A 13,403-nucleotide genomic window follows, 5' to 3' on the forward strand; every position below is an offset into this window, starting at 1 on the left:
AGCTGCCAAAGTAAAAAAAAAAAAGGTCGTTTGGAAAAAAAGCTCTCAAGTCAGTTGGAATTCAAACTATATCTTCGTTTATGATATCATAACACCTTGTGCCTTTTTGTGTGCTTGCAGAACGCCCCCACAAATGGTAACATGTGATGGAAACCATAGAACCAGAAATGAGTAATGTAACATTGGAAAGAGTCTGTTTACACATTTAATTACATATACAGTACACAAATGGATTATATGGAGCAAATGCTAATGTAAAATGACATCCCACGCCAGACGACAGCTCTTTGAAAACACCAGTTTGAGCCAGGAATTCATTCACTTTGTTTTGAAATTAGAACGTCAGTCATTTGAAGTCATAGAATGACTTGCCTTCTTTGTAGATTGCACTCTATCATAATTTATTCTTGTTGATTGATTTAAATGTTTGTGCAAAGGAAAAAAAAATACCGAAAGGCAATTTTATCTAGTGCAATGGCAGTTTTAAAAACATCATGCCACATCAGTCTTCAAATTAGCATTTTAAAGAAATGCATGTGCCGTTTTTATGTACAAAAATGTTGAATTGAGTGAAACAATTCTTCGGTCACATTACACATTTTGTCTCTGAAAAATAAATGATCGGGCTACATTTTACAAGCAATGCAAAATAAAGGTAGATGGCGAAGGCTTCCTTTTCCTTTTGTCTCCCCAAGAGGAAGTGTTGTTAGTACAACGTGATCACTTCCCAATGATGACATTTTTGTAGCCTTTGACGTGACACAACTTGCTGCTGTCAAAATCGACCACCAGCTTCCTCAGTCCACTGTGGGTGGGCGTGAAGTACATTTTCACCTTGGCGTCTTCTCCAGGTCCCACCGTGGAGCGCAGCCTGCGGGCCAAAGTAAATATTAGTGCCAAGCAATCTCACCGGCCTCTGATAAACTAAATATTTACGTGACGAATCACCATTCATAGTCTAATCATGGCAGTTATAGCTTTTTGAACAAGCGAGAGAGCATTAATGTTTGAACTGCTCAGACTTTAAGTCGATAAGAGAAAATGTGGACAATTTAACTTTCATCCTCAGCCAGTAAACAAGCAAACGTGTGTTTGCCTCCGGTATTGATTGTGATCAAAGTTAACATTCACCCACCCAGTTTCACAATGGTGGGAAGCAGTGGCGTTCCGTCAGGGCCAGCAAGGCCTTCTCTGCTGGCCTAAACATTCTCAAAAAAGTAAATTTAATAAATTTACTTTTCTGAGAATAACATAAATTTAATTTATTTTATTTTCATAAATATGTCAACAAAATTATTCTCTGTATTCTTTACATCATATTATTTCCACTTAGTCGAGTGGCTTTCAATGTTATTTTAAATAACGTTGAAAGCCACTCGATAAATAACTTTTTTATTATGGTAGAGTTTTTAACCAATCATAATTCAGATAGCTTGTGTTGCCAGGTAAACTAAACTTCCTCGGGGCCTTCAGATTAAACAGTGCAGGCCCCTGTGCGCTGTAAATGAACGGGCACAGTCAGCTTGCAAAAGTCAATCAGATCACGAGTCAGCGTACCAGGGCCGGCTGAGTCCCTGTTGCAACACACCTGATTGAAATGATCAGATCATCAGCAAGCTCTGTGCAAGCCTGACATTGAACCTGTTCATTTGAATCAGGTGTGTTGCAACAGGGAGACTTGGAAAACATGCAGGACAGCGGCCCTCCAGGACCTGAGTTTGACACCTATGCCTTACGTCGACACTGGACGTGTGCGTTCGGTGATTGGATTAGCGCCTGCTAGAGGGAGCTGTTGCTGCATTTTGACCCAAAATGGCCGAAGGAGAAGACGTTGATCTGGTTGCAGGACTACTTTCCACACAATTTTCAAGACGGACCTTCCACTGGATTTACCAATTTAAGTTGTTTTACCAAGGCAGCAAGGAAACATCAGAGCACGGCTGGGCACTTACAAGCTACGGTGCGTTTAAAAACGTTTGGGGACACTCGCGTAGATCTGCAGCTCAGTGAACAGGCACTACATTGGTGAGTACATGAATTTTATTTTACATTTCTTGTTATTTTATTTCGTTAGTATTAATGGTCACGAAATAAAATGACAAAGATACAAAAATGTATCAAATAAATCAGCTCACCTGCAATTTATAATGGCGCATTGTAGTCAGCTTCGTGCACTAAAATTCGTTCAATCTCAGCTGCTCAACATTTTCAGTTATTTGCTGTTGTATAGCCTCTTCTCAAAATGTAAATGATCTGTTAATTTTATTTTCAAAGAATAGTTTGTTTTGTTATTGTGTGGTTGGTGTCTTGTATGAAACTGCGACATTGCGCAATTTATTGGACAGACTTGTTTATGATCACACAGCGTAATTTGGGTGGCATTTTATTTAGTATTTTTTTAAATCTTTTTATTTTTGACAATATCTATAAATTTAGTTTTCTGCTCTTAATTGTGAATGCATACTTGATGGTTTTAAATGCTCCTGAAATTAAGTGCTGCCTGACGAGCCTATATTGTGTTAATGTATGTGACGTCACTGAAGGCCTAAGGTTGAAATGCACGGCCCGCCACTGGTGGGAAGTAATGAAGTACAAATACGGTGTCGCTGCTCTGAACGGGGGAGCTCGCTATTTAAAAAAATAAAAATAAAAACACCTTCCTCAGGTGGAAAGGTTTCTTGTATATCATTTTTACAGATAGAATTTATCAAGTAGGTGTTCTTCTACCTTAACCTTTTTTTTTTTTTTTTACAAAGACGGATGAGGATCTGTACATCTAAGTACAATGTGTGAGTTCTTTTGCCACCTTTGCATTTTCTGTAGTCCTTGTCCTAGACCACAGGTGTCAAACCCAAGGCCCAGGGGCCAGATCTGGCCCGCCGCATCATTTTATGCGGCCCGCGAAAGCACATCAAACATGTCAGCTTTTATGATGCTTGCTAAAATCTCGACCAAAATTTTAAGTTCTCATATGTAATAAATAAGATATATTCGAAGCATTTTCTTGTTGCCAAACCCCATCATTACAGTCACTTAAACAATAGTTTAATAAACCATTACTATTGACTTTTGTATGTGGTTTCAGTTTTAACGGTAACTGAAATGTGGCCCATGACAAAAATGAGTTTGACACCCCTGTCCGAGACTTTAAGAAGTTGTGTTAAAGATGACTATTCATTTAGAATATTGAATACCGGTAGGTAAGAATTGAGAAAATGTTTGACTCGTATAGAATATACCACTTTTGGTCAAAAAAAGAATACACCATAGTTAATAGAGGAATCAAAATTTTGACGTGCACCTTTGCCACTTCCTCTTGTTTGTTTGTTTTTTTTTTTAGATAGAAGATACCCCGTTTATAAATAAAAAGTTAATTTCACAGAAAATGTGATCAAAATGTGGATCATTTCGGTCTTTAAATAGGTGCAGTTTGGCTGACTTGCTTTTTAACTCGAGCACAAAGAAATATATTTAAATGAAAATGACTTGTCCTGCTATTGGGTGGAAATGGCATCAATGTGTAGGTAAGATTCGGATCTAAAGCCAGTCAATGACAAAGTGGACACGATCTCTCAGACCTCTCAGAGATGACCCTTCCTCCAGTCAGGTTGGCCCCCTCCATGCTGAAGCAGCAATTCTCCAACGGCTCAGGCAGAGGATTTTTTAGCGTGATCTCAGCTGCCAGTTTGCGATTCTCCTTGGGTTCACCCAGGATCTGAAAAAGCCACCAGTCAAAGACTGCAGTCCAAACATGCGCTTCGTCGCCACTCCAGATCGGAACACTCACTCGGACTTGAATTTCAGGATTGTCCAGTACAATATTTCTCACTGCCAGCGTTGCTTCCCGGGTGGCGTAGTCGAACAGGAGAGCCGCCAGACGGATCATGTTGTCCTCAGTGAGCAGCCCACCGTATTTTGAATAGTTGAGCCTTAGCGCAACCTTCCTGGCTGGAAGAAAATAATGCAGGTAGGGCTAAATTGATAGTTTGATACAAACAATTCACTGTCTTCATCATACTGAACATTTTTGAGGATATTCTAATGGTTGTATTTTTCTAGGGCCACTATCAGAATCGTCATCACTTTTCTCCCATGGGTTGAGAACCCGCGCTTTAGATTGTGCAGTTATATTTTCAAAACCTTGCTACGATGACCACTGTCAGGTTTGCTCACCTCCTCCAGGTGACAGCTCAACATTGAGCAAATCTTTGAAGCCACAGTTCCCGCCCTGGAAGCCGTTGTAGGACACGGCGCAGGACCCAAAGAGCAGGCGGCACTTCTTGTCGCTCGATGAGTTATTGGTAACCACAGCAAACACCTCAAAGTCGCAACCCTTCTTCATCTCGGGTGACACTTTGATGCTCACGTTCAGGCCTTCGCTCTCCTTTGTCTGCAGGAGCTTGTTTTGGTGGTTGGCCTTCTTGAAGGCCTCGCGCTCCTCATCAGAGCCTGAGCATATGGAAAATTTTGATGAATTTCACAATGAACGAACGTGACCCTTTACGTCGTGACTTGACGCGTTGCCGCTTACCTTCGGGATGCTTGTAGAGATGAGTGATGTCTTCTCGATAGTCGCTGCCAATGCCTTTGGTGCTGATCTTTTTTCCCACCAATTGGGTCGAGGTGACTTTGGATGTGCTGCCATCTTTTTTCATCATCGTGGTGATGACGTCAGCGTTGACTTCAGCAAAGACAAAGGGGGCGTCATACTTGTACATGAGTTCACCCTCCTTGATGGCCCGGACAGGGATGGGCCCGCAGCAGAACACTCCTGGAAAAAGCCAAATGTGTGTGTTGAGACTTGTTCCTCGTCCCTCTTTGGAGATACAAAACGTTTGATAGATGAAGTCATCAAAAAAGGATCAGTTACCGTCACTTTTTTCTTGAGGAGTGGGGTCGCTGGCTTGCCAGCCGTTGTAAGCAGAACCGATTAGGTCGGGTCGGGTCATCCAGCTCTCCACCCAGCAATGGTAGTTCCTGCAGATGCCACCACGATAAGCACAACTCAATACGCAAGACACACGATTCACTGATATCATTGACCTGTGAATTTCTGCTGCCAATATTGGTTCTATACTTAAAAAACAAATCATGATCATTCTTGACTAACTCTAAACAATACAGACAATTTTAAACATGGATTTTGAACATACTTTTCTTGGAGTGTGGGTAGAAGAATATTATAGATAGAGAATATTCACAAAATGCACGCAAAGCACATACAGAAGAACAACAGTTTCACACAGGAACACCAGAGACACGATTTGAACCCGTGACCTTGTGAGGCAGATGTGCGAACTACTTATTCACTGTACAGGTTCCTCCCATGTTGGGGGGGGGGGGATCAAACGATTTTTTTCTGGAAAAATATACCTCAATGTAAAAGCATCACATATAACTCCGACACACACAACATTCTAAAAAAAACCCGACAAATCATTACTTGTGATAGTATCACACATTGTTCTGCCACCGTCACGTCTGTCATAGATGTTAGTTTTGCTTTATCTTAGTTTCACTGCACAGGGGTTAAGTTTCTCTTTATACCTGCGACATGTTTAGCAGTGGTGATTTCAATCATTGGTGGAACAAGGTTTATGATGGCAACAGATTCAGTCACTCGATCGGGTTTCATTACATTACATTTGAGTTGGATAACATAAACGGAGAATGTAAGCTTTTGTTAAATTGTTAATTATTATCATTTTATGTTGGAACATTACAGTCTTGTCTTTGATGTTAAAGTTACCTAAAATGTATTATCTTTAAAAATTCTTAAACATGTTAATGTTGAGAGTGTCTGATTGGCTGAAGGAAACAGGAAGTATTTTAGCAGCCAGAAAAGGGATCCAGAAAACCGTAATATGAGCGAAAGCATCATCATTTAAAAAAAAAAGGATTTCAAATGCTCCACTTTACTATTTTAAAACGGATACCAGATCATTTCTTTGGATCGAACGAGCTCCCCATTTTCGTTGACGTAGCGCTCAATCACCAGGTTTCTGTTGACGTCATGGGCTGAGTAGTAGTTGGTGACAACTCTGCAGGGGATGCCGAGAGCTCTGGAAACTACGTGACACAATACGGCACCGCGTGAACACAAAAACGTACAGTGCATCATCACATCTCAAATACGCTTCTGCATGGTGCCTGTCGAAGGCAAAATGTGTGTTTCCTTGCGATAAAGTGACGTTGCCCTATCTTACTTGAGCAGGCAACAGCTGCGAACACCCAGCACTGTCCGAAACGAACAGGCTGACAAGCTTGTGTTTGCCAGTTCAGCAGAATCTCCACACTGCCCTTCCAGAACATGGGGCTCACTCCTCCGTCAAAGTCATTTGTCCAGTTTCCCAGCAGAACTCCTCTGTCATCATTACAATTCACCTGCAAGGCAAAAACGAGGAATGAAAACAATTTAGGATATTAAAACAAACATAAGAAGAGGAACCTCACCATGGCACTGACAACTCTGGACACATAGATGGGATTTCTCCTGCCCGAACAGTCTTTGCCTGGATTCTGCAGGCATTTGGGATTCATATCCAGAATCCTCAAACACACATCCAGGATTCCACTTTCAAACTGTGCATTGAAAAAAAAAATGTTATTGACACCCTTCGTCTGAAGAATAAGATATGTTCGATAAATTATTTTGGAAACCATCTAAAAGGTGCTGATGAAGCACATAAAGCTTCACTAATCACATAAGCCATGTGCCGGTGATGCCAAGAGCGGAATTAGACTGGAAACAATAACACCCCTCTTCTGCCTGCTGTCAGATTCATTAAGCATTGATTAAATAATGGCGGTTATGTAACGCAGCACATCCCTCTGGATCTTGCAGGCATTATTCTGAAGTTTTACAAACGTGCGCGACGCCGCAGTTCTTTGAAGAACAAACAAGACGATGCACGTGTGAGTTAAGTCTGGCGACTTGAGTGTTGGTATTGGTACCTGGCCAAAGTTCCACGGAGTTGCTATTGGATGATTGGCATCGCCTTGAAAGATGATCCCATCCTGGGACAAGACATATTCTTCCAAACTCTCTTTACTGTCCAGATATACGGCATCTCCTGTTGCCAAGAGACACCACCAAATAAACTGGTCACAATCAAATAAACAAAACACAACAAATACATCCATAGCTCTATCTAATGTACTGTATATGTATCTCTGTCTGTCTACCAGACATGGACAATAAATTCATTGTCATTGTCATACATTTTTTGCTTAAATGGCAGGATAAGAAACAGCGGGAGGTTCAGTTTTCCCACCTGAGCACCAGGGGTTAAACAGCAGGATGAACTCAATGCGCGCAGAGCGTCCCAGGGTCAGGATGTAACGTCCGATGGGTGCATCGGGGGCGGCGCAGAGGGACAGCGCCACGGTGTCTCCGGGGGGGCTGACGACCGCCGCGCTCCAGCGAGAAGTGTCAATGTTGGCAGACAGGCCGAAGGAGGCCCGGGTGCCATATTGTTCGGATGGTTGAGGACCTGGTGTAGTCATTACAGTAAGAGGAGTGAAACATTCGAGTCTGGCCAACGATCCTCAAGGGAGCTCTTTCAAACCCGCCCAAACTTTAAATCTCTTCATGTGCACAAACAGTGAAATAGGACATAATTAGGAGTCCAAGGATTTGGAACTCATGTGCCCTTAAATGGTCAATGTTTTTGGATTTGCTGTTCTGGTAAATTACATAAGCCTCAGTCTGGTCATGCTAAATTCCTTCACATCTTTCACTGCCCACGAAACCAAATGTCTCACGGCATCAAGGCTCCTCCTTGAACCTGTGAAAATACGCTTAACTTGATAATGGGAGACCCTGTTATCAGTTTATACACACATCTCCTGCTGGCAAGCGCCGCTTCCTGATGATTTGTTGGCAAGCGGTGTTATCACCGTCGGCGTGAGACATTGGCTAAATGTTCGATGACGAGGAGGACTTGATGAATGAAAATACGTTGCCGCATTTGGAGAAAAGTAAAAACGATGCCATAAATAACAGCCAGCTATGGCTTCACTAAATGAGTAGAAAACAAAAGGAGACGGTTTCCTTTTTCTAATCCATCAACATCACATCTCATTTCCTCTTTTCCAAGCGTCAAGTGACAATAGGCTGCGTCAGCACGAACAGGGTTGGTGATGCAGTGGGCGTGTCCAGAATTCCATTGACATCCTAACAGGATGCACCCACAATAGGTCACGTTGCACCTTTGAAACCTGGAGCATATTCCAGACAGATGCTTTTTTTTTTTATTTGCTTTTGGAGACAAATGTGAAACATTGACTAAATAGTTACCGACTGGGGAAAAAAGGAAAAAAAAAACTTCCACAGAGTGGGGCCCGAGCTGAGATTCCAACTGGAGTTTTTACCCGCTGATTCTAATTAAGAAAGGCGTCAAGCGAAGCGTCACCTGTCTCGGCAATGCACTCCAGAGAGCTGAGTCCTGGCTGGTAGCTTCCTGAGCGAAGATACAAGCTGATGTTGAACGGCTGGCCCCTCCTCACAATTAGGCGGTCCACACCATTGAGGTCAGTGTAATGGTCTGTGTTGTTGAAGTCACACTCCAAGTCCCAGCGATCAATGTCCAGAGCTTAACAAGACAGGGAACATTTCCAACACAATTGGCAAAGGTATTGCATTGTCTGACATTCCTCTAAATTTAAGACGGATCTGCAGGTTGGTCGACTGGTTATCACGTCCGCCTCACAGTGCGGAGGGGCAATTTTCGATTCCGGGCTTTGGCCTTTGTGTGTGGGGTTTGCATGTTCTCCCCGTGCCGGCGTGATTTTTCTGCGGTTTCCTCCCACATTCCACAAACATGCATGGCAGGTTAATGGAACACTTGAAATCAACGTTATGGAACTCCGGTTCCTCGAGAGCCATTGCACGTACAATGTGGCATAAGCACTTAAGAAATTTAAATGTCTCATTTTTATATTGCCACATTTTCTCTTGGTAGTCTTTCTTCTTTTTTTCTTTTTCGTGTGACCTTTCGCATTACAAATACGTATTGTAGTTAAGAGTGGAAGGTGTGTGTTAGGTTTGTTTCGGGACTTTCCAAAGCTTCTCATCATTTGTTTTATGATGACAACGGTGCACTGCAGGACTCCTTCACAAATGACTGTGAAGAACATTTGCTTCCATTGCACTCACAGACATACACACTTATATGCACACACACTGTAGAGAGCCGCTCCTTCTCTCCAGGGTGAGCCGTGACTCAAACGATCCCACCCTCTGATTTCCTGTTCAAACAATTTGCATTTATTGCTTTGGTTGTTGGTCTCCTGCCAAAACAGGCCACTTCATAACCTGTCTAAAGGTTAACAACCCCCCCCCCCCCCCCCGTGTCGGTTTTGTCTTAGTGCCTGCACACAAACACGAGGTTGCGATATTTTTGTCAGGTGAGAGACCAAAGTAAACACAGACGAAGCCTCGAAGACTTCCTGCTGTTTTATGTGAAGCCCGCAGGGATGCAGGCTGAGCACTGCCCAATTACACGCTGCGGTTTTACTGACTTTGGTTTGTGCCTTCATTGAGCAGATGTCAGTTCAGCGATTGGAGCAAATTCCCCGTAAGATGCCAACATGACGTCGCCAGGGAGAAACGAGGCTCGGTTTTGCTGTTTAGCCTCAGCGCAGCTTTGGCTCGTTTCAATTCAATTGTTGCGTGCAAATATCGTCAGGACGAAAAGTTGCGATATTGTTGCGCTGGCGTTAGTGAATTCAGAAACAATCTGCAAATAGAAGTCATGAAGCAATTCATCCAACAAATCCCTTTTTATACATTCTTTTGATGAGAGCCACCTTCAATTGCACTCACGCGTGAGAGGCCAATTTTAAGATAATATTAACTGTAGCCAAGTTTAAATATATCTAATCTACTTGTACATGTACAACATACAACAGCGCAAAGGCATAATCTGCTCCCACTCACTGGCTATCATCTACCCACTACACACCAAGTGGAACTTCAATAAGAGCAGCTGAGACCAGGCCAGAGTTTACCTTATAAGGCAAAAAAAAAAAAAATGTAGCTGCATGTTGCTTTTCAGTGAAAACATGAATTGAAATTTGAGAAATGTACATTGGAAAAAAAAAAAAAAAAAAAGAGTATGAGACATTTTATTTGAATGCTTTTTGCAGCAATCCCGGAGCTGGAAAGCAGATTAAACAGTTCTAAAAACAGAAGCGTAACATGGAAACATGTTGTTTGAACATGTGACGCGATTGAAAAGCCAGGTGAAATTATTTTTTTTAAAATCCTAAAATCCTTTATAAAACTTTGAATATGTAAAAATGGGTGGTTAGGCAGGAATCCTGTTGATCATTTGAGCTGTAAACACACTTTTTAAATAATCAGACTTTAGTCTCATCTGTACCATTATGACATTTTTATTCTAATATTACAACTTAATCTCACGACAAACCCCCCAAAGATCTGATTTTGTTCACAATCTGATTTTTTTTCATACTACTGCATAACTTTATTTATACCTCGTTTTGATTTTAATCGCAATGTTATGACGTATTGCTGGCGTCCAGTTGACAACTCGCTTTCGTTTTAAACAACAAAAAAAAACTAAATATAGATTGTGGCATGCTAGTAATTGTCCACTTTGACAATAAAGGTCATCGGCCAATTTCAGTGATTTCTCCAGGGAGGTGTTGGAATTCCTCCCGGGGGGGTGGGGGGGGGCTGCTTTGCTGGGTAGGGGAAAGTGGCTAAGTCCCAGCTGCTTGGATTCTATTCTAAGTGCTCCAGTTTCAAAAGGTTCAAATAGCTGGATGATGTATTATTCTTATTTTTAACGTGCATACTGTACATGCTTCGAGGAATGTTTGCTGTATGCAGGACATGCAGACAAAGTTACAGCATCCCAAAAGTTTAAGTAACGAAAGAAGTAAAAACAACAGTGATGTTAATGGTCAACACTAATCTATCATCCTTGTCATTAAGTGCTTCAATAATTCGATTGACGTGAATATTAATCAACAGAGGGAAATTTTGCATAAGATGAAGAGACAAGAAGAATAAATGACTTTTCATGATGAATGAATGAAGACCCAAGTGCTAATAAACAAATTGGTCTTGCTATGCCTTACCTTGAGCCATGACTGTGTTTTGGAGAAGGAATGTCACACGTGGACCACCTTAATGGAAATAAAGTGTGTATTTGCTCTGATCTGCATGTTATTTGTACTCTTCCCCCTCCCCGTGCCAGTGTGCTGTGTGGGCGTGATGCGACCCTCCCCTCAAAAAGACATGAGAGGGGTAGGAAAGCCATTCCCACAGAGTCAATTCACAATTGGGTTACAGTGGAACTTCCCTGCACTGAAGAAGTGCGCTTCTATTGCGTTTTGTCGGTCGCTGCACAGTGGCCACATAAGGCGGACTTGTTTGGGATGATTCAACGATGACGTCATGACGCCTTTTAAGAAGCACTAACGGGAGGGTAAATTACTGGCAGTCGCAGACGACACAGTGGCTTACTTAATGCTCAAGTGAATGATGGCCTTCTTTCCACCTTTTAACTGCAATGTGAACATTACTCAGCTATTCATTTGCACAGTACTGCTCGAATGGACAACATTGAACAGGGATTGCGCTATGCCGGGGTTAGCCCCATCAGAAATCTCCGTAGCCCCAGTCAAGCACCTCCAGTCATTTATTTGATATTCTTGAATTACTGTATTTTCTCAGCTTCATATGTATCAGTCAGGCCAGCCTTCAGCAATAGGATAGACCAGGGGTGTCAAACATACGGCCTGCGAGATGATTATGTAAAGCAGTGGTGTCAAACTTATGGCCCGCGAGCCGGAACCGGCCCGCAAGGAGGTTCAATCAGGCCCGCAGGATAATTTAAAAGTGAAAAAAATGCACAAAAGACACAGATAATATTTTTAATAGGGTGCAATTCATTGAGTATCCACTAGGGGACACAGTTCTGATCAGAGAAGAAGACAACAGCAGCCTCAGTCAGTCACTGAGACAGACTCATGACAGCAGACACTATCAATAGCACTCTCACATTTACACATTTAATAACACTCTCCTTAGTTTGTAAGGTGTAGGCAAGGATTACATTGAGATTTTATATGCACGTGTAAATGGTTTAAAACTTCCTTTCTTTATAAATCTCGTTTAATCTTAAAGTGCATTACTATATTTTTCAATACCAATTACTTGTTAAAGTTTGTACAATCAGTGGGATCAGTTGCAATGCATATTTGTGAATGATAAAAGTAAATTGCACATTTGTCACCACCCCTGGGATAGACGCCATTTTGTGCGTACAAGCTGTGTTGGTCCATATGATCACTCTACATACAGGGAGGAAAAATGGAAGAAGCTAAAATGGCTTCAACTCCTCCGAGAAGACTTCTTATGAAAGCGTCATTTCCGCACTTTGCGGAATGGAAGCGTGTTAACTTCCCATCAGCGATAACATCAAATGCTTTAAAAGCTACTCGCAATCAGCTGAAATGACTTCCCGATGGACAATTACTGCTGAAAAAAGATGGATGGAATCACTGAAATTGAACTTCACGCCGATTTGTGTCAAAGATGTTGAAAGTTTAATCATCAGGCTGCAAGCTTGAATATCTGATGACACTCATTCCCGTGAATAGTTTGATGCTCATTTCCGATTTCTGGGTAAGAAGAAGATTTTGAAATATGTAGGTGGGTGTTCTTCATGCTCCCCGAATGCCGATTTGTGTTGAAAGTTTAATCATCAGGCTGCAAGCTTGAATATCTGATGACACTCATTCTCGTGAATAGTTTGATGCTCATTTCCGTTTTCTGGGTAAGAAGAAGATTAGGAAATCCGTAGGTGGGTGTTCTTCATGCTCCCCGAATGCCTTATACTAAATCAGGGGTGTCAAACTCATTTTCTCACTTGGAGGGCCGTTATGACTGAAACCACATAAAGAACTCAAGAATAGCTGTTGATTCAACTATTGTTTAAGTTACCTTTATGAGGGGTTTGGTCACAAGAAAATGCTTAGAATACAGTATAACTCTTATTTATTACATATGAGAACTTAAAATGTTGGTGGACGTTTTAGAAAGGATCATGGAAGTTGACAAGTTTGAGCTGCTTTGACACCTGAGCCTCTGCACTCACCAGAAACACATAAAAGACCAAAAGTATATGTTTAATCTGAAACGACTGAAAGTAGAGATGTTTTATGAATGAGATAAAAGTAAACCACCGTTGCCGTGCCATATCGTGCTCACACCAAGACACGACTGAACGTTCATGATGCATTTTTATCGTGACTCTTAAGAGACAATGAGATACGTGCGGCTTTCTGCTTTGAGGCACTCTGGGGCAGACTCGTAGTAACACACGAGCGTTACATCACACCAAGAATGAAGCCAAAGCCAGGCTTGT

At 41.9% G+C, this 13,403-nt stretch overlaps 1 protein-coding gene across 1 annotated transcript; it reads right to left on the reverse strand.

Annotated features, from left to right (window-relative positions):
• Positions 1-187: 187 nt before the first annotated feature.
• On the reverse strand, positions 188-11,195 carry tgm2b (transglutaminase 2b). The gene is made up of 13 exons (XM_086118163.1): positions 11,110-11,195; positions 8,415-8,594; positions 7,275-7,493; positions 6,955-7,073; positions 6,454-6,582; positions 6,207-6,384; positions 5,937-6,069; positions 4,871-4,977; positions 4,532-4,771; positions 4,174-4,449; positions 3,788-3,948; positions 3,579-3,715; positions 188-871 (listed from the first exon to the last, which is right to left on the reverse strand). The coding sequence occupies exons 1-13, from the start codon at positions 11,117-11,119 to the stop codon at positions 721-723; spliced, it is 2,040 nt and encodes a 679-aa protein (XP_085974289.1). The 5' UTR covers positions 11,120-11,195; the 3' UTR covers positions 188-720.
• Between the last annotated feature and the right edge of the window lie 2,208 nt (positions 11,196-13,403).

The sequence above is a fragment of the Hippocampus guttulatus genome, chromosome 8 (assembly GCF_054856545.1).
Source record: "Hippocampus guttulatus isolate MCC_2025c chromosome 8, RoL_Hgut_1.0, whole genome shotgun sequence".
NCBI classification, from domain to species: domain Eukaryota; kingdom Metazoa; phylum Chordata; class Actinopteri; order Syngnathiformes; family Syngnathidae; genus Hippocampus; species Hippocampus guttulatus.